The sequence below is a fragment of the Tribolium castaneum genome, chromosome 1 (assembly GCF_031307605.1).
Source record: "Tribolium castaneum strain GA2 chromosome 1, icTriCast1.1, whole genome shotgun sequence".
Taxonomy (NCBI): domain Eukaryota; kingdom Metazoa; phylum Arthropoda; class Insecta; order Coleoptera; family Tenebrionidae; genus Tribolium; species Tribolium castaneum.
Window position 1 is genome coordinate 22,009,442 of NC_087394.1, and position 19,748 is coordinate 22,029,189.

Consider the following 19,748-nt stretch of genomic DNA (forward strand, 5'->3'; position numbering starts at 1 on the left):
AGTGCCCACCTAAAAAAAATTAAATGAAATTAGTAAAGCAAGTTCTTTATTATTGACACCAAAAGCTTATTCAGCTCGCGATAACACAGTCAGTACCAAGACACGAAATGGTACAGAATATATTATTCAAAATAAATATAATTTTTCGTTAATAAGTCGAGGATGCTGAAATTTTAGATTGTTTGTATAAGCACTATTATCATCTACACTATTGGTACATGGTTTTTTAAGGTAAAAAAATTATGTTAAAAAAACGTAAGTTTCGTTTTCTTTGATTTTTGAAAAAAATGCTCTCTGGTTCAGAAAACTTATTGGTTTGTATTGAAACCAATAAAAAGAATTTTGAATCAGATTTAGATTCGAATTAAATTACGAAGACCAGTGTAACTCAGTGACAAACGAAAGACTTAATTTTTGGTTTGATTCTAAGTAAAGTACCTATAGAATCGAATCAAAAATAGCGATGTCTTTATAAACTCTGAGAACGTTTAATTTAATTCTTCTAATCAAAATAGAGGAATTTTGTTACATTGTGAGTAATTATAATCTAATCTAACTTATTATTTAATGTTTATTAACAATTTACTAGTTTTAAATACATATACTACAAACTGATAAAAATTAATAGTATTATAAGCGAATGAAGACTCAATCTATAGGTCCAAGTATATTAAAATGTTGAGTCAAAAACTAAACTGCTCAAAAAAGTTAGGGATGTAAGTACGCATTTTGAGATTAATCGTTTCTAAGCGAGAAAATTTTTGCTGGAAGATACAAAACTGGTACAACTCTAAACGATAAAACAGAAAATTTCAAAGAAAACGCATTTGATATTATTTTTCATGCAGCTGCAGATTTTTTTAATTTAGTATATCATTTTTTTATCAGTTTTATTAGTTTGGTAACATGCAAAATTAATTGAAATCTGGACAGTGAAAAAATATTAGATTATTTATTACTGATATTACGTGTTATGTGCCGAACAAAAATTTTGTTGGCCCACCTATGTGCCCACCCAATAATTAGGAGCTAGTTTCGCTACTCACAACATTTACCTGCAGCATGAGTATACTTATATTATATTTCAAAAACGAAAATCGTTCAGAGTCCAGCCTTCACTGTTAAATATTTGTAATTATATAGAAAATTGATAAAAAGTATTTTCTAATTTCTGTTTTAAAGGTAAAGAACTTTCTTTTAAAAAACGTTTAAAGACTTATAGGCACATTAGTAACTAATACTTTTAGCAGACTCACCCCGTACATTTTTATCAACATTGTGTTTCAAAAGGGGTAATTTTTTAAGGTAAGAAAAATGTAAAATGACATTGTCTTGCATATCTAAACTTTACAAAAACTTGTATAAACAGAAATAAGTTATTTAAGTATTCAATGCATTACCTAGCTGCTCCCTACTCCTAAATAACTAATCAATAATACATATTTTATGTTGTGATGTATAAAACACGGTAAAGGCCTAGTTCTACTACTTGGGCTCCAAAAAGGTTCCAAAACACCAAACAAGATCACTTTTTTGAATTTTTGGAACTATTAAATAATAGTACGTAGTACTTTAGTAGCAAAATGTGAAAGTAACAACGTGTTTCACAACCACCGGGGTAGAAAAATGTAATTTTTAAAATGAGGTTTTAGGAGTCCAATAGCAACTTTTTATGCAAAAATAGAAATAGAAAAATTCTCTTATTCAGAAAAACACATCAAAAATTGTTTTAGGCAACCAAATATACATCCTTATTTTAAATATACCGCCATTATTATTTAAGAAGGCATTTTGTACAGAAGTGATGCGCATGTCTGTTAATTGTCAAATTTAAACCCGGTTGAACCGTTGGTTGTGTTTTGGAGAGCTTTTCAGCAATTTCCATCAAATCTTAATTATTTTTCAAGACCCGTTAAAAATGACACAGAACCTTTGTGATGTAAATTTAATTGAATAATTAAGTTTTGTTCTTTAATAACGATTTTTAATTTTCAGGTGCTTCAAACCAATTTGGAATATTGTTTTGAAGCAAATCGTAAATCAACCTTCAAAAAATGGGTTTTCAGCGACAAAGTTATGTGCAATGCAGCAAAGGTAATTTTTGTTGGACAAAGTCTCTAGAGAGGTTATGATTGTTGTTTTAGTTAGCTGAGGCGGGCTTTATTTTCGTGGGAAATTCATTAGAACCGGACTCTGTAAAATGCTTCCTGTGTAACAAGTCCTTAGATTGTTGGGCGGAAGATGATGATCCTTGGACAGAACACATCAAGCATTCGCCAAAGTGCTCGTTTGCCAAGAAGAACAAGCCCGAGAAATCCCTCACTCTGTCAGAGTTTATTGACTTTAGAAACGAATTAATTGAAAGAGTTGTGGATAGAGCATTGCAGGAAAGTTTAGAAGATGTTAAGGGACAAGTTGATGACATTTTACAAATGATGAGCGCTTTAAAATAGGTTTTCTAAACTGGTGTAGTTAGAATAAGGTGTGCATGTATTGTGTAAGTGTAATCTCTAATTTGGTATTGATGACAATAAATTATTTTATCAATATTTTTATCGAACGCCTTATCTTTTAATCATTCTAAAGATTTCTAGTATTTGGAAATTTTAAGTCATGAAGGTACCGTTGTTTTTGATACTCTGTGCTTCCTTTTACCACTCTGTTGTAACTTTAAAATGTTACACGTGTTCAGTGGGTGAGCAAGACACTGATATGACATGTATTGATACGCCTGAAAAAACGACACCAACAAATTGTAACAAAAAATATTGTACCACAAAACGGCAAGAGTTATTAGTAAGCTATTACACCAGTTAGGGGACGTAATTCAATATTTATGTATTAGGAACCTCAAGGGAAAGTTGTTTCAATGTTTAGAGGATGTGAGGATACGCCAGAACATATGAACGAAATTGTGGAAGACGCCACTTACAGGTGGTATTTTGTGGCATGTAAAGAAGACCTCTGTAATGGAGGCAGTGGAAAAGCTTCAGACGATAACAACAGCGGCAGTCTGGGTGATAAATCAACAATTTTAGTACCAGGAACGGGAAAAAATGGAAGTAAATCAATACAGACATCTTTCGTAGTAATCGCAACACTTTTTATTGTAAACTTGGTAATTTCAAACTTGTAAACATTAAAAACATTGGAAAGCACATTTTAGTATTTATACTTGAAGTCAACTTCAACCAAATACTTAACGTTGACCTGCGCCACATCGTAAACAATATACTCGTTATAAAGCAAAGCTGAGCGCATATTATCATTAGTAACGCCCTTCCCTAGCGGCACCTCAATTCCGTCAAGGGTCTTGGATGCTTTAGGGTCAGGCTCAGTCCTGCCCAAACCTTTGGTACTGTGTTTCCCTTTTGGTAACTTTTCCACGTACTCAGCTTGGTTTCTCTCGTAAGTCTGAAACAAAAAACAAAAATGTGCGTCTTACACCTAAACGAATAAATAAGTAAAATAAAAATAGGGGTTGACACGACGAATAAATCAAACACGTTCATTTCAAGAGTTCTGCTGAAATTACAACTGTTCGTAATATACAGGGCGAACCAGGGGTGTGTAATCGACCTATAACTTTTTTGGTAATTGAAATATAGCTATGCACAAATTAAATATATTTTTATTATGCACAGAGTGTTGTATACAGGGTGGTAAACCAAAGTTATGTTTTTTTAAATGGAACACCCTATATATTTTTACATAACTGGATTCTACACAAAAAAATAATATAACTTTATATAAACTATTATGGGTATATCTCTTTTCGTTTGGGAATTATTCAACTTTTCGTTATAAAAAATACCAATTTTTAAAAAATTACTGCGAAGTCGCCTATGAATATTTTCTGAAAAATTTGAAACAGGAAATCTCAGAATATCTTGTAGTCTTAGCAAATAGTCGACTGTTACTTGAAACAAACAGGTAATGTACAGGGTGTACCAAAAAGCAAAAAGTTAATTATTTACATTTTTTTTAATGGAACGCCATGTATTTCTTTATTTATTTTAATTATTTTATTATTAATTCTTCATGAAAAAAATTCATTTATGTATCAGTTATTAATTAGATGACTAAGGTAATTGGTCACATTAGTTCATTAAAAAAAATAAATTACCATTTGACTTATCAGATTATCTAGGATAACAAATTTTCTTGTAATAAAATATTTTTTTTGAAAAATCTCGAAAAATATTTTAAATTTGCCATTCAAACCACATATCGTTAGAAAGCTTATCAAAATTGCTATCGATACATAAAAAAAAAAGTACATGGTGTTCCATTTGAAAAAAATTTAACTTTTTGAGTTTTGGCACACTCAGTATATTATTTGTGTGCTTTAACTCAAAATCGTCTATTTGCTAAAACTACCAGGTATTCTAAATTTTTCTATTGCAATTTTTTTGGAAAATATTTATACGCGACTTCCCAGTAATTTTTCAAAAATTGGTCTTTTTTATAACTAAAAAGTGAATAATTCAGAAACGAAAAGAGATAGACCCATAATAGTTTATATAAAGTTACATTATTTTTTTGCGTAGAATCTAATTATGTAAAAATATATAAGGTGTTCCATTTAAAAAAATGTAACTGGTTCACCACCCTGTCTACAGCACCCTACGTACAATAAAAATATTTTTAGTTTGTGGATTTTAATGTCGATATAATGGATAGTGAAAAAATTTATAAAAATAGTGGAAATTTCCCAGAAATAGTACAAATTTCAATTAACAAAAAAAAACAATGGAAAGCCTAAAGTATAGGGAATTAAGGGGTCTATTTGTAACAAAATACGTCGTTATATTACAAAAAAATTACAATTACAATGTTAAATTTCGACAAATGCGATTTTATAATTTCTAATAATATGCAGTTCAGAAAGCTATTTCAAGCTCGTTAAACCTTTGTCGATAGTTTAAATATTATTGTTAAATTTAGAAAATGGAAATATTTTAGTGGAAGATACTTTCAGGTACTCGTAAAATGTTGAAGAAACTGTTATTTTTTGGAAAACAAATTAGTGAGAAGACTATAAGAGGTATTTTATAATGTCTAATTGTACTTTTGTGAATATAATCAGTCATTTTTCAAATTGACAAAATTTAAAACATTTTATAGTAAGACGAAAACTTGTTAGGCGTTTTATAATAGATAAAAAAAAATATTCATTCAATTACAATTTGCCCAGTCTTACAAAATGATTTCATAATACGCCTTATTTTACGACATGTGTCACCATCTTTTCTTCAAATTTACCCCAAGCTTGTCGGAGAGATTTTAAATTATTAAACAGACCTTTTAGTTCACCAGATTTGACCGGACTACAGCAGGAGAGTAGGAACTATTTTCAGCAACAAACTCTTCAATTTTTTTCATTCAATGAGTTATTATACCAAGTAATGATTTAATTTTATAATTAGAGTAGGCTTTATCGGTTTTTTAACTTGGAAGAAAAGGCCGATTGTGATAATTAATCAAGATGAAGGGCCCAATAATGATGTTTTGAACGGTAATATTCAATTAGAATATTTTTTTATCTCAGTTTGTATTAGTTTATGAATCACAAAGACACAAAACCGCCTACTCTAATTATAATTTCGAATGATCGCATGATATTGTACCATTATAAAAAATTAAATCTCGAAAAAATGTAATAGTTATTTCATTTATGAATAGACCCAAAATGTTTAACGGGCATAATCTTTGGCAAAACAAGTGAGCGCAGCAAACACGTTTTGCAAATTATGCGAGTTTTATTTTTCATTTTTAAGATACAATTTACGTAATAAGTGACCATAGTAAGTGATAGTAATTGTATCACGTCAAAATTAAACAGAAAATTTCACATTTGGTAACGTGGTATTAGAAGAAAACTATTAAAATGACTAAGTTTTTTTAATATCGAGTGTGTCTTCTAGAGTCGCGTTTAGGCTCTTAAGAGCAGCTAGATCGTGCTAGATAGAGCTATACAGAACACTATTTTCGATAAAAAATCACAAAACCTTTCATTTGGCTGAAATCAATAACAAGCTTAGAAAAATATTAAGCAAAAGTATTACTAGTATGGTAACATTACTAAATGTTGCCACAAATGTTGCTACACTTTTAAAATGGTGTTTTTAACTCATTTTAAAAACCAAAGAAAATGTTTTTCTGCAATTCTTTTTGAAAAATTAGATAATATATCAATTAAACATGAAAATAAATCATTGAAAACAAAGCAGATCTGTTTTTCCTAAAATTTCTAATTAAAGTATGCAATGTTTGCATAGCTGCTGAAACATAAATAAAGAGCAATGAGTTTTTTTTTATTTATGTAGCGGTCAATAAGACCACTAGCATCTACTCTCAAGAGCTTATCCACAACATTTGACACACCCGATATATTGTCGTTTTTCAGTTTTCAAACGTTTAATAAAGCATATTAATAACAGTGATTCAATTAATTATATGTAGACATTCAACTGATGACAAAGGTCTACGCAGGCGACGAATTTTGAAAAACGCTCTATGCAGGTAAGAAAAAAGTTTATTAAGTTATTAAGGTTAACATTAACTATGAAAATTTCTGAAACAGTCACTACATAGTGATCGAAAAAAGTTAAGGATATTGCTACGTTTTAAAGAAAATTTGCAGAACTATGAAAAGTAATATCATACAGGGTGTTTCAAAATTGGCGAATTTCGAGTTCAGAGCTTATAGGGAGGAGTCATTGTTACATATGGTGTTGTTGATTGTAGATAATAATGTAAAACAATTTCTCGAAAAATTGGCTTTATTTTGGAGTAAAAAAAGGTTAGATTTTTGTAATTTTTCTTAAATATGAAACCGCAAGTTACAAAAATTTAAGAACTTTTTACTCTAAAATAAAGCTAATTTTTTAGAAAATGTTTTACATTATTATTCTTTGTACTTCTATGGGAAATCCCCGAATCTTATTTTTTTTTCTATATACAGCGTGCTCAAAAACTGGCGCACCAACTCAATGGTGTGTGGTAGAGAAGTGGTTACATATAAAGGTAAAAATAGTAAACAAATTTTTTGTATTAAAGTTATTGATAAATAACTAATTTTAGGTAAATGATATGTGGCAACGTTGTCTAACAGTCATGATCGCAATAGAATTTGAGCAACAATTCGGAAATAAAATTAACTAGACGCCCTCTGGTGATGACTTTTGAACTATGTCGAAAACAGTAAAGAAATTTTCGTAATGCCACATTTAACTGACATTTAATGAATTGTTCAACAATTTTGCGTGTATAGTGTTAATTACTTACAATAGAAAGAATTACTTTAAAAGTACGTGGTGGTAAATACTAGCGTTGACTTTGGTTCTGTAGTTTTTCGTGGTATAAAGTGTTTATTGTTGGAACTTGAAAGTGGATAAAAAGTGAAAAATATTTAAATTTTGATTACGAAGTGTTATCAAACAGTTGTCTAATTAAAGATTATAAGTAATAGATCACAGCGAACACAAAGTTTGGCTCAAGAAACCAATAAGTGAAGTGTGAAGTGTGTGAATTTTAGGTTAGAATTTTCCACTGAAAAAATCATGAAATGCTGCGGTAAATCTACAAAACTACAATAAAGATTAACAACTGCTGATACATTTAAACGTAAATTATGCCAAAAGGTAGGCTTTTCAATGTCTTTGTAATAATTTTCCAATAAAGAAAGTGAACCAAATAGTCATTCGTTATTCGTGTTTTCCTCCTCATCTCTCATTTGTCAACATAAGTTTCTTGCACCAAAGGTACAATAGTCATTCCGCATAGGCAATGTAATAATTGTGAAGCCCCAAAATTCGTACAACACTCAAAATATCCGAATAAACATTTTCCCGCCATTTATGGTTACTGTTTTCGACCTAGCTCAGTGGCGCCCCCAACGGTAATTTTACTTTCGAATAAAAATAAATTATTTTTGAAACGGTTTCCTAGGAAATAATTCCCAGTGTTGGCACATCTACACATTGTGATTTTTTGGATGAATTTTAATTTTTTTAAATTAAAAAAACTGCTAAAATCTGATAGTAAATTTTAAAATAATTATTCATCGTTTTGTTACGGAACGATTACCTGGTATGAAACATAAAAAAATAATGAAAACTAAAGAAGTTAACACAATAAGTTTGTAGCTCCAGGTTTTTAAAAAATATAACTTTAGGAATTTTTCAACATTTTTCCCGTAATCTGCACTTGCTTCTCAATAACGTACCACTGAGTTGGTGCGCCAGTTTTTGAGCATCCTGTAGACTGCTGAAGTGATCTCTACAATGCTCTGAACTCGGACTTCGCCAATTCAGACACCCAGTATGTGTTGTGTTAATGTGTTGTACCGGTTTTGTATTGTCGAGTAAAAGCCGTGCAGTTTCTTAGCGTTAAATTCTTTGTAAATGTGCCTAAAGAATGAAATTTTAGCTATAATGAAAAAGAAAAAGACGTATAGAGTGTAGCCTCCATAAAACATACTTAGATACTCGGTTACTGCAAATTTATCGAAAACGAAACCGTTATTAAAAATGCATTTTGACATCTTTCTAAAAATAATAATGTTCTCTACAACTTTGTTTTTTGTACTTTTTTCTGTATGACCAACCGTATTTGTATTGTTTTAAAAATATGGACATAAACTAGTGTTTAATTTTTTTCTCACGTTTTATATCTTATGTCACGTCATTCTCAGCATACAAGAATTCAAAGAATACATTCGAATTTTTTCCAAACAAATAGTAAATGTATGTAAATGAATTTAAAACAAATTTTTTCTAAGAATTTTTTTGTAGTGTTTATGAATCTCGATTCACCTTCTAATTTTAGTGCACCGTAACAAATACTTACATTTCCCAGCGCAACATCACACAGCAGCAACAATCCGGTCGGATTCTGAACCGAAGTACAACAGTAATTGGCCGACTTGGACACCATGTCGGCAAAGTAGATACCTTTACCGAACATGTACCCAGTAACGGGAGCTTCCGGCGGCGCAATGCGCAACCCTTGGGACAAAATCCCCGCAAAGTTGGTGGTACGTGAACCGTGCCACAATAACTTGTGATTGTGTAGTTTCTTAAACGGTCTGAATCTCTTATCCTCCCCTTGGCGCTTAATAGTGAAGACGTTTTTAATGTTGAGAGAATAACCGCCATGAGTAGCGGCATGCGTATTTGTCACATACTCTTGTATGATTTTGTATTCTTCACTATCAGTTTTCAAAACATCAATTTCTGTATTCAATTGTTTGTAGTAACTGTCAACGGTGTGCTCCGAACCGCTCGATTTCATCAAGTTGTATGCTATTTCCAGCTCCATCAAACTATCCAACATCTCGATTTTCTTCTTAATTGTTTCCGCATCATTGAGTGTCGGAGGATTGTCCACTCCGAACGAGTGTGGAATGAAAGTGTAGAACCGATTCGAGGCATCTACCAACATGGCCTCAGCTCCGCCCGTGTCCACGAGCTGTTGCAGCTCAGCCAGAACGGCATAGGCCTTCGAAATCTGCTTTTTGCTCAACTTCCCTAGCGGCATTTTCTCAGTATCTAACTCAAACTCCAGCATGAGTTTCTGCATCGCTTTCACATCAAAAATCTTCCGAATCAAGTTTTGGATGGGAAGTGGCAACGTCGACGCCGAATCCGTTATATCCATGCTCTTACTCTGATCCTCATCAACATCCCCAAAATCGACATCCACAGGGCAAAAAAGTCCGGGGATTTTCTGGAATTCAAACCGATTCTCCCACCTGTTTCCTGTTTTTTCCTCATATTGTTTATGGAATTCGAGCAATGCATCATGGAGATGATAGAACTGTTCCAATTTATTGCCACCGATGGTAGTACCAATGCGACCCCATGATCGGAAAATCCAGTATTTGTTACCGGCATCGGCCTCCAGTAATTGGAGCTTGTAGTAACTGTTCTTGTTGGTTTGTATATCCGTTTTGCTCAATACAGCAAAGTATTTGTTGTGTTCGGTCGTGTATACGTGAGCTTTGTGCTCCAGACCGGAGTCTGGATCCACAGCTGAACCACCTTTCACGGTCAGTTTGACTTTGCTTGGCATTGACTTGGTGTAGATACTGCCAGATTTCGATTTGCTGCTGGATCGTTCAGGAGGAAGACGAGTGGTGGGCTGAAGGAAAAATAAGAGTACATTATTATTTAGATATTTAACAAATCGAAGCCATCAATAGAAAGAAGTATAATGTTCCTTAAATAATGATTATGTTTTCATAATCGTTTTTTAACGATTTTTTTCATAGACATAATCGAAGGAAAAATATAGTAACAAAATAGGTATGTATAGGTAAGAGCTGAACACTCCAATATTATACAGGGTGTCTCAGCTAAGACTTTCGAGCCTGATATCTTAGATATTTGTCAACGGATTTTTATGAAATTTAAAACGCAGATATTTTAGAAGATAAAGATTAAAATCCAATTAATGCAACAACTCAAGTCTTAAAAACGTAATTTTACATGCCTTTTTAAAATGTTAAGCATTTTAAGACTTATATTAAAAAATTTCTCCTCAGTAAAAAATACTGTCAGAAAAAACTCGTTCGTGGAAGACGTCTGTTTCACGAGAAAAATAAAAAAACAAACTGTTAAACGTGGATACAGATGTATAAGCGTAGATCTCTATGAGACAAATGAGCACTATAATTGAATTTTCGTCAATCCTACTCGCAGAAACGTAACTGTCACGCTAGGGACATTTCACAATTATCTCTCAACCATATAAAGTTAAAAAACAATATTTTTGACTTACTTTTGGTACTGGATGCTTTAATTCTTTCAAAAAGGACTAAAAGACTGAACAACAATTGAAAAATTCGTACACTGCTGATTGGATTCTCTTCAAAAACTCGAATTACAGCCCCAACTATTGCTTCGTTTCCAGTGACGTGTTTTGTCCTTATTCGATTTAGTTCAGGTACGCTTACTGTGTCTTCAAATTATTGACGATTCTTTGAACTTTAAATTTCATAAATAACATTTCACAAAAAGTCCAACGACACTTTCCACAGGCGAATATTGAGCTCGAAAGTTTTAGTTGAGACACCCTGTATTATCTTAAATCCAGACATTTACAAATCAGTTTTTTTAAGAATTTAATGTACTTTTAGGATGGCCAAAAAGTTCACTAGAGCCCAGAATTAATTAATAGTTAGACTTAGCTTGCTAGTTACAATTACTATTGTAAAATATTGCTACCAAAATAAGAACCGATTTACGAAATATTTAATATTTTAATTTGTATTTATTTTTAATTGCTCTAAGTAAATGGAAACTTTATTCGAATTAGTGTAATATCGAATTAGAATCAATTAATTTACACAAAAAAACAAATTCCGATGCAATTTTTTCGTTAAGATGAAATTTTAAAAAAATTGTAAATTACACGGTGAAAAACGCAAACCAGATCTAATTTTGCGACTTTCTGACTGATTTTGGAATTTTTTACAGAAGTAAATTTTCTGGTTATAATTTACTACTTATGTATTTATTAATTTCCTCTATAAAAAACACCAAATAGTACTCGTACATCAAAATAGGGGTAAGTAGCGAAGAGTTGATTGAATATGAAATTCAGAGACCTGTTTTGGTAAATCTTTCAAAACTAATGACGTAATGTGTATTACGGTGGAAAATTCTGTAAATTAACAGGAATAACAAATTAAAATAAATCTCTCGAAATTATGAAAAACCCGAATAAGATGAAAACAATCGAATGTTTCTTTTAATAATTAAATTTTCAAACGCTTTAAAGCGAGTGGAACAAATATGTAAAAACAATAAAAGGCAGTATAATAATTTAGCAATTTTTATTTAAAATTTTCAGTGAAAAACCCTCCAAGTTGAACAAAACAGAGAAAAACAATAAAATCCAGATAAAATTTTTGAAATTTGTAATTAGTTGACGAAATGTTTGTAAACTAAACAATTAGAGTGTTCCTCTAATCTAGTCTCTTTCGTAAGAAAGAAACTAAATTTAGGTATAAGTTTTCTGTTTTTGACAAACAATACTTACAGAAAATTATAAATTTATAATAAAATAAGCAAAAATGGTAGTTTTAGATCTCTGCTCTTGCGATTTTAAGTTTAAAAATTCTCACAAAATCTCTCGAAATATTGAGTTTGTTAAGAGTTTAGAGGTAAAAAAACCACAATTCATTCCTTATTTTTTGCATTTTTTTTTTGTAAAATTAGTTGACTTTATGTAAAAAAGGCCCTAAATTTTTTGAATACCATGTATTCTACTGAATGAAAATCCATTTTTAAAATCAGTCACAACCCAATTATTGTAGAATAAGTCATTCATGTTCTTCTTTTTCTTTTTACTTTGTTTATTTGTATAACTTAAAAGAATTTGACTTTTGTTGTACCTTGGTTCTGCACTTTATTCAATAAAAAGATCTAAGCGATTAAAATTTTTTAATAAATCTAATTTTAATAAATTAGATTGATAACAGAAAAATAAATGTTTAATTTTACAAACATTTTTTTGGAGTTACAATAGTTAATTTACGACCAAAATCGCTTGAAAATGGTTAAAATTACGTAATTAATCATAACTGTACAGAAAGTTTGCAAATATTTTCGAATAATGCGTAATAAAAATCCGTACTATCCAATTATCAATAATGTACTAGTAGCAAATAAATTTTCACGGAATTTGATAACACAATTATGTATTGATAATTTTATCTACTTAAAAACATTGAGCTGCTAACTCAAATAACTTCAATAAAGAACGACAAGTCTAGCATTATCAAATTTGTTCTTCTGAAAAAAAAATGAACGCTTTAAAGTGAGAAAGATTTTGCGACAAAAATAATATAAATATAGAAATAGTAATTAAACAAAATTGATTTTAACTTTTATTATGTTTAACCATCAAAATATTTGCAAAAAAATTACAGCAAACTAAGAGAATGCAACAATTTTAAACTGTAATATTGTATTTATTACACATTTATGGAAAGTATTTTACCACCAAAAATTTATTTGAACAATCAGCTAAATTTCAGCTCAATTCTGTAGAGATCTATCTTGTAAATTAAAAACAAACTACAATCTCGAAAGTTTCAGTACACAAAGATTAGACTTTACTGTAATTTTCTTAGTTGTCATTTATCAAAACTAAGACTTGTAAAAAAGCAGTTTCTGCTTTTATTTAGGTAGAAGATATGATGTATGTGGATGTACAGTCACGATCAAAAAGAATGACATGGGCCAAATACAAAAAGTCTGAATAAATTCTTTTAGGTCAAAATTTCAACAAACCGGTTAGTTTACAAACTTAGCTTCAAAATATCAAGCTACTTTATAATCATTAACTGTAACAAATCGAAATGATTTGTGGCTGCGGTTTTGAGGTGCATTCCTTTTAATCGTGGCTGTAAATTTTAAACACAAATATTGCCCAATTTTAGTATTTTTTTTAATTTTTCTTTCACAAAAATCTCTTTCAAAGTGAATCAGTTCCAAATCAACAAACGATGTCCGGATTCAAGTTCAACAAAGGAATTTACTTAAAAATCTGTTTTCAATAAACGTGAGCACTCGAGACCCTACAAACTTCTTCAAAAATGACTTTAAAATACATATTTCAAAATAGTAGGGTTACTAAGGCCCAGTTTCTGGAAACATATTTAACGGAGAGATAAATTTAAACCTCTGTTAAACATAACATCGCCAATCAGATATGCACTACCTTAGCAACTAAGATACTAGAAACCTAGCCTTAGTCCAATTTAGTCTAGTTAAAAAACGATTAAACGTTGACGTAATTATAAATACGAGTATAAATAAATAAGGCATTTAAATAAGTTCTGACAAACTTACATCTGACCCCCAGTCGCAGATACTTTTCGAAATAACGAGTTCTGGAATTTTCCCCTTATGTTGCGGCGCTTCTTCGATGAAATCCTCAGAAACTACATGGATTTTTTCCTCTTGAACCACTTTCATCCTAGCTCCCATTTTCTCAACATCAGCCTTTGAAGCAAACACAGCCATCACAGTTCCACTGATTTTGGTAACGACTTTACCCCCCAACTTAACAATCCGTCTTTTTAGTTCTTCTTTTCCCATATCAGGTTGTCCCAAAATGACGAACTCCATATTATACAGCGCTGGGGCCTCTCTTTTCACTTTTGGTCTAAAACAAAGTAGTGTGAATAATGTAAGCTAACAAACAACAAAACTTACTCGGCATTTTCCTCGCCCTCTTCTTTTTTCACAGAGTAGGAGGGAGGCGCATTTTTCACCACACGGGTTCTGGGCACGTATTTATACTTTTTCAAAAACGGGTATTGTTTCAATTCCGCGGGCACTTTAAACGGCTTACGAGGCGGCTCCTTAACTTGGGTGCGACACTTTGTATATTCAGTCAAGTTTCCCTTACAAATGTAACCAAATTTCTCAAAAACTAACTGTCCGTGCTTACAAACGGAGCATGGAACCAAGGCACCAAAAGTCATAATGTCAGCCAGACGATCCAAAACCTAAACATTTTCCCTTAATAAAAAAAAACTTAAAAAAAATGAAACAAACTCTGTCTTTGCCCGGTGGAACTTCTTGATCGTTATGTTGCAACAACATAGCAAGTTCTTCCTTACTGAGATTCTTCTCCAACTGATCTCTGTGTTTAAAGATAAGTTCAGTTTGTTCCTTGTACAATTTTGACTGTTCTTCTGTAAAACCATCAACAACGTCCTCTTCTTTTTTAACTTTTTTAACATCTGGAACGTCTTCTTGCTTGATGGCACTAAGAACATGTTGTTAAAACAACGACAGGCAAATTATGGCAAAACCTAACGGCAATGCTTTTTTAGTTTCAGCCTGATCCTCTTTTTTCAACGACTTGAAGCCAGGCAGTTGGTCTGCGGACTCAAAATACCCCAATTCGGCCCTTAACTGTGCAAAGCAAGTCACGTGGTGCCACATATCCTGTCCTCCATATTTCTTACCAATATCAGTTTCAAAATCTTTTTTGGAAATTCTTATCTAAAAAACACTTTATTTACAACCATATGTTTCAAAATAAATGGAGTAGAACCTCGTCTTTCAATATTTTCTGTTCACAGCCTCTGCAAGCAGCTCTACCTGACTTGGCATATTCTATTTTGAAGTCTTTAAGAGCGGCATTTTTCTGAGCAATGGCTGTTGCGTCTCTCTTTTTACCTTTGCCTTTTTTCTCGGGTACTATGATTGACCCCATATTTGCTGCAACAGTTCGTTGTTAATTTTTTTGAGATTAGGGGAACAGCAAAAACTTACACAACTTTTCTCTAATAATCTCCTGGTCTTCAAGTCGTAAAGTTTCAAAGTGGTAAATGTCGTCTTCTGATTTGGGGCGTTGTTTGTTGAAAAAACAGTGGAGATGATGCCAGTTTGGCATCATTCCATCGTGGAAAGGAGACTGCAAAATTTAAACATTGGCAATTTCTATAAGACCAAAAATCTTTTTTAATCATTCTCTGGTTTATTACCAGAATTCAAAGTTACATTGTAATCTCATTACTTTTTATTTAATTACACTGTAATTGGAATTACTTTTTTATTAGCTGTAACAAATTACATATTAATTCAATTGAAAAGTATCGATTACTTCGTAATTAATTACATTATAAGTTATACCAGATTATTTTAGAAAATCATCCCCTAAGGAGGTTAAATGGGGTATTTAAGTTTGAATTCCAGAAAATCCGTCAAATATGCATATACAATAAAACTGTGGAATCTTGGCTGAAAAATTAAGAAACACGTGTGCAGTTTTTTTTTTATAAATTTCACCCTGAAGAGAGGAGGGTGGTTAAATAGAGGTCAAAAATTGTATAAAAATTAGTAATTGTTTTAAATTAGGTATATTTATAAAAATTGGTGTTTGAGGTTTCGATTAAAGATAAAAAACTCATGTTTTGGACGTTTTGAAAATTCCACCCCTAAGAAGGTGCAAAATAAAAATTCGACATTTTTTAAGTTAGCCATGAAAATTGGTATCTAGGCTTTCCTCAAGAAATAAATTACTAATATGTTTAATGTAATTAAATAAAGTAATCAGATTACTCTGTATTTAAGTAATCTGTTACAAAGTAATCGAATTACAAATTACATTAGATTAGATTACATTTTGCCCAACACTGCCAGAATATAATGAATTATACCAAATAAACTTTAATGATTGTCATTTTTAATTACTTTTTAATATTATGCTTTCCTGCAGCATAATTTATTTCTTAACAAAATCAAGTTAATTGTATAAGATTTCTAAACATGTTGACAGAAACTACTTTCTATTCTTTAAAATCTGTCCCATTTAAACTTTAACCATAATTTTTATATCAGAAATACACATTTGTAATCCGATCAATTCAATAGAAATAACAGATAAATTCACATATTCTTTTGTAGCTTACGTAACCTTCAAAGCGCATAATGAAGGTCGACATTACACGATCGCCAGTATCCGCTGCCTGGAAACATGATGTGGAACCTTTTATTAAAATTGTATTGCCATTAAGTCTTTAGTTTAAATTTTTTTTATCTCATAAATATTTTTATCCACAATCACATTATAATTAGACTTTTATAAACACTTCTGAAGCTTATAAAGTGACCTATTATCCACTATTGCCATAGCGACTAGTAATTATGACAACCAGACAAAGCCTGCCAAGTTTCATGTTACGAATACGAATATTTCTAATTTAACTTCGATTAATTCCATTTTGTTAATGTGATGATTGTGGATAAAACGTTGTATTGCATTCAGGTTGACGCCCTCGTATGGATAAAATACTTTCTAAAACACTTATACCAATAAATACCAATAACTACTATAACGAAACTGTATGAATTAAACAAAAAAAAAGCCCTCACATTCTTACCTATAAATTTTTTAACAATTGTTTAAGTGCCTGAGACATTTATATGTACATTTATTTTATCAAAATAAAATTGGACTAAGCCTTAGAATAATTATTTGAAATAAGACAACATGTAACAAAAAAAATAAGTAGTTTTCTTCATTACCAAACACTTAATACTAAGTGACCCTAATAACAAAATTATGTATGTAAATAATGTGTATAGTTTTAGTTTTTATTGACACCATGTAACTGGATTTTGTTGACTCTTATTATTTTCAAATTTTATAATTTCTTAAACAACAAGGAACTAATTCGGTTAAATTAGGTCAAAATTGCGCATTTTTATGCTAAACAAGTATCTGAAAAAATGTGAATTGTATGTTTTTGAATTACAGAAAAAAACAGAAATTTGTAATTCTCGTTTTTATTTTTTAAGTGAAGACCAAAAAAAAAAACTTAAAAATCTGGGAGTGAATTCTTCAATTTCGAGCGGTGTACCTTAAATGCGAGATATTGTAATTTCCACACAAATATTATTGTATTCTTGAAATTCGTACGGTTTCATGTCGGGCGCACAAATTGCGAGCGAGTTTATAAGTCGCATGAGAATTAATGGATGGTGCTAGGTAATGAGTAATGACCATATTAAACAATGAGTGAATTTAAATTACGAAAATTAAAATTTGAAAGATGGCAAATGATGAAGAAATATTTGTGTTTCAACTAGAAAGAGCAGTCAAGAAAACGTATTTATTATTTGGGGCAAAACCCATTTACACCGTTTTGGCTTAGGAAGTCCTCCACCACCTGATGGTAGTAATATTTTTATCACAAACCACAATATCGAGAGCAATAGCCGAAGTAACACTAGCTTTAAATCCACTCCAAATTTTTAACGAATGAGTTAAATTCACTAAAAATGTGGAGATTTTAAGTGTTTTTCGGAATAATAAAAGATAAACTTTATTCAACTTTACTATGTAGTTAAGTAAAAGAAAAAAGTGCTCCTTTTGTGGTTAAGCAAGATTCGAAAACATATGGAGTTATGTAAGTTAATTAATCTTATAGTTTATAATAATGGAATACAAAAAACGAGACAAAAAAGCATTTTACGAACATCACCAATGAGGCCAATATTTCATTTTACACTTTCTTTGTCGAAAAGGTCTCTTTTTGAAGTTTCAGCCATCACTTTATTTTATTTTATTGCTTGTTTTTTGCCTCTTTGGAGAAAAAACTGGGTTATTTTGGGTTTCTGTAGATTTATCACCAATTTCTTTCTCTTGTTGTTTATTACAGTCATGTTTAAAATTAAATAAAAAAAATTGTGAAAATTGCTTTTCGTACAAGATTAATTCGAAATATGCCGCATGCGACATAAACTAATCGAAATTGAAGAATAACACCCCTTTTATCCAAGATGTGTCCAAGAAGTTCCTCCGTACATTTCGAATTGATATTACGAGTACATACGTTTGTATTGAAAAAAGTAATATCTTCCAAATTATGAATTGAAAAATACATGAGTTCCAACTAAAATAGGAAAAATGAATATAACACTAAATAATAAAATAAAACACTAGTAGGCTAGTAGCTTATACTACATTAAAACTATTAAAAGCCATTTCATTATTTTGTTTTGTTTTAGAAATTGGGCCATAAATAATAATTCTACATCACTTGTCATTTTAAAAAAAAATCACCCTGTACGTAATAAATTATATGAGAGAGATGTTTACAACAAACAAGACAGAACTGTAAAAAATCAAAAATAAAATAAACAATTTAGTCATTTTTGAAAAACCTGCCAACCTTTTTTGTCAATAATCCCGAAATCAGAAGCAGAATAAGTCGTAAGTTTTGGTCATTTTTATGTAATAAACGCTTTGTGGTTTTTTCAATTATTCCTGGTAGCGTTAAATTTTCCATTTCCTGTCACTTTCTGCATATTTTCACCTGAATTTTCAGTGATTTTAAATGCAAACTAGTTTGAACTGTCATCACATCACAGTATTTACAGTTTCAAATGTTATTCTGTGTGTCAGACACTCTATCGCATTACCAATTCCCATTGGTCACAAGTTGTCATGTGATTGGCATATTGTATTCCTATTGGTCACAAATTTCAAACTTGTATTTTAATGAAAATCTGTAGCTGTGTCTGTAGGTATCTTATTAATGTGTAATAAAATAAATTATGTACAGTAATGATTTAATGAATCAATGAAACTGAGAATAGACAAAATATGCAATTTGTTTAACATTTTTAGGCTACTGTTGTAAAAGTAAAAGGTTCATCTACGAAATAAATACCCTCGTAAATACCTTTCATAGCACAATCGATGGTAAAATATAAAATACCCGTTAAGTTTTTCCAGACTGATAGAATCGATTACAACAGCTGGTCAACAAGTTTAAACTTGTTTTGGCTTAGCAAAAGCACAGACGTAAAAGTTACATACATTCATGACGTCTTACATCACAAAATTATAGTTCCAATTTTTGATTACTAACAAAATTAGTCAGGAACAGCTTTTCCAAGTATCAAAACTCGTATCTTTAAAAATAAAAGGTACGTTTGTCAAGATTGTTACCTGGACCATGACCGCCAGTCGCACGGTACCTTGTCCAATGGGTGATTTACACCCACGACAATTTGACCTTCCACTTTTCGCATATTCTGCCCGGTATGGCAGATCCATTTTTACTTATTTTGCGTAAACAACCACTTTTACACAACAATCAAACACACAACCTAAAACAGCGGTGCTGAAAATACCGGGAAAATGCGCAATAACAAAACATGTGACCAACCACAAGTCCTAAAAATTTCTAAAAACAAGGTTCTTATTTA

General features: G+C 31.1%; 2 protein-coding genes across 2 annotated transcripts; one reads left to right on the plus strand and one right to left on the minus strand.

Annotated features, from left to right (window-relative positions):
• Nucleotides 1-1,786: 1,786 nt before the first annotated feature.
• Det (Deterin) lies at nucleotides 1,787-2,560 on the plus strand. The gene is made up of 3 exons (XM_001807653.4): nucleotides 1,787-1,939; nucleotides 1,996-2,094; nucleotides 2,145-2,560. Exons 1-3 carry the CDS (start codon nucleotides 1,919-1,921, stop codon nucleotides 2,451-2,453), a joined length of 429 nt encoding a protein of 142 aa, XP_001807705.1. The 5' UTR covers nucleotides 1,787-1,918; the 3' UTR covers nucleotides 2,454-2,560.
• A 521-nt stretch (nucleotides 2,561-3,081) lies between these two features.
• Parp1 (Poly-(ADP-ribose) polymerase 1) lies at nucleotides 3,082-19,664 on the minus strand. Its single transcript, NM_001160242.1, is given in 9 exon segments — nucleotides 3,082-3,414; nucleotides 8,854-10,146; nucleotides 13,866-14,181; nucleotides 14,232-14,527; nucleotides 14,577-14,790; nucleotides 14,842-15,029; nucleotides 15,082-15,248; nucleotides 15,303-15,444; nucleotides 19,489-19,664. Coding segments are annotated over 9 exon segments (2,976 nt in total). The 5' UTR covers nucleotides 19,597-19,664; the 3' UTR covers nucleotides 3,082-3,162.
• Nucleotides 19,665-19,748: the final 84 nt, after the last annotated feature.

What these genes read in the sequence shown, in the direction of transcription:
- Det (XM_001807653.4), top strand. Translation starts at nt 1,919, where the DNA reads ATGACACAGAACCTTTGTGAT. An exon ending in TGACACAGAACCTTTGTGAT is followed by an intron (nt 1,940 to 1,995) that starts GTAAATTTAATT and finishes TTTAATTTTCAG; the next exon opens with GTGCTTCAAACCAATTTGGA. An exon ending in TTATGTGCAATGCAGCAAAG is followed by an intron (nt 2,095 to 2,144) that starts GTAATTTTTGTT and finishes TTGTTGTTTTAG; the next exon opens with TTAGCTGAGGCGGGCTTTAT.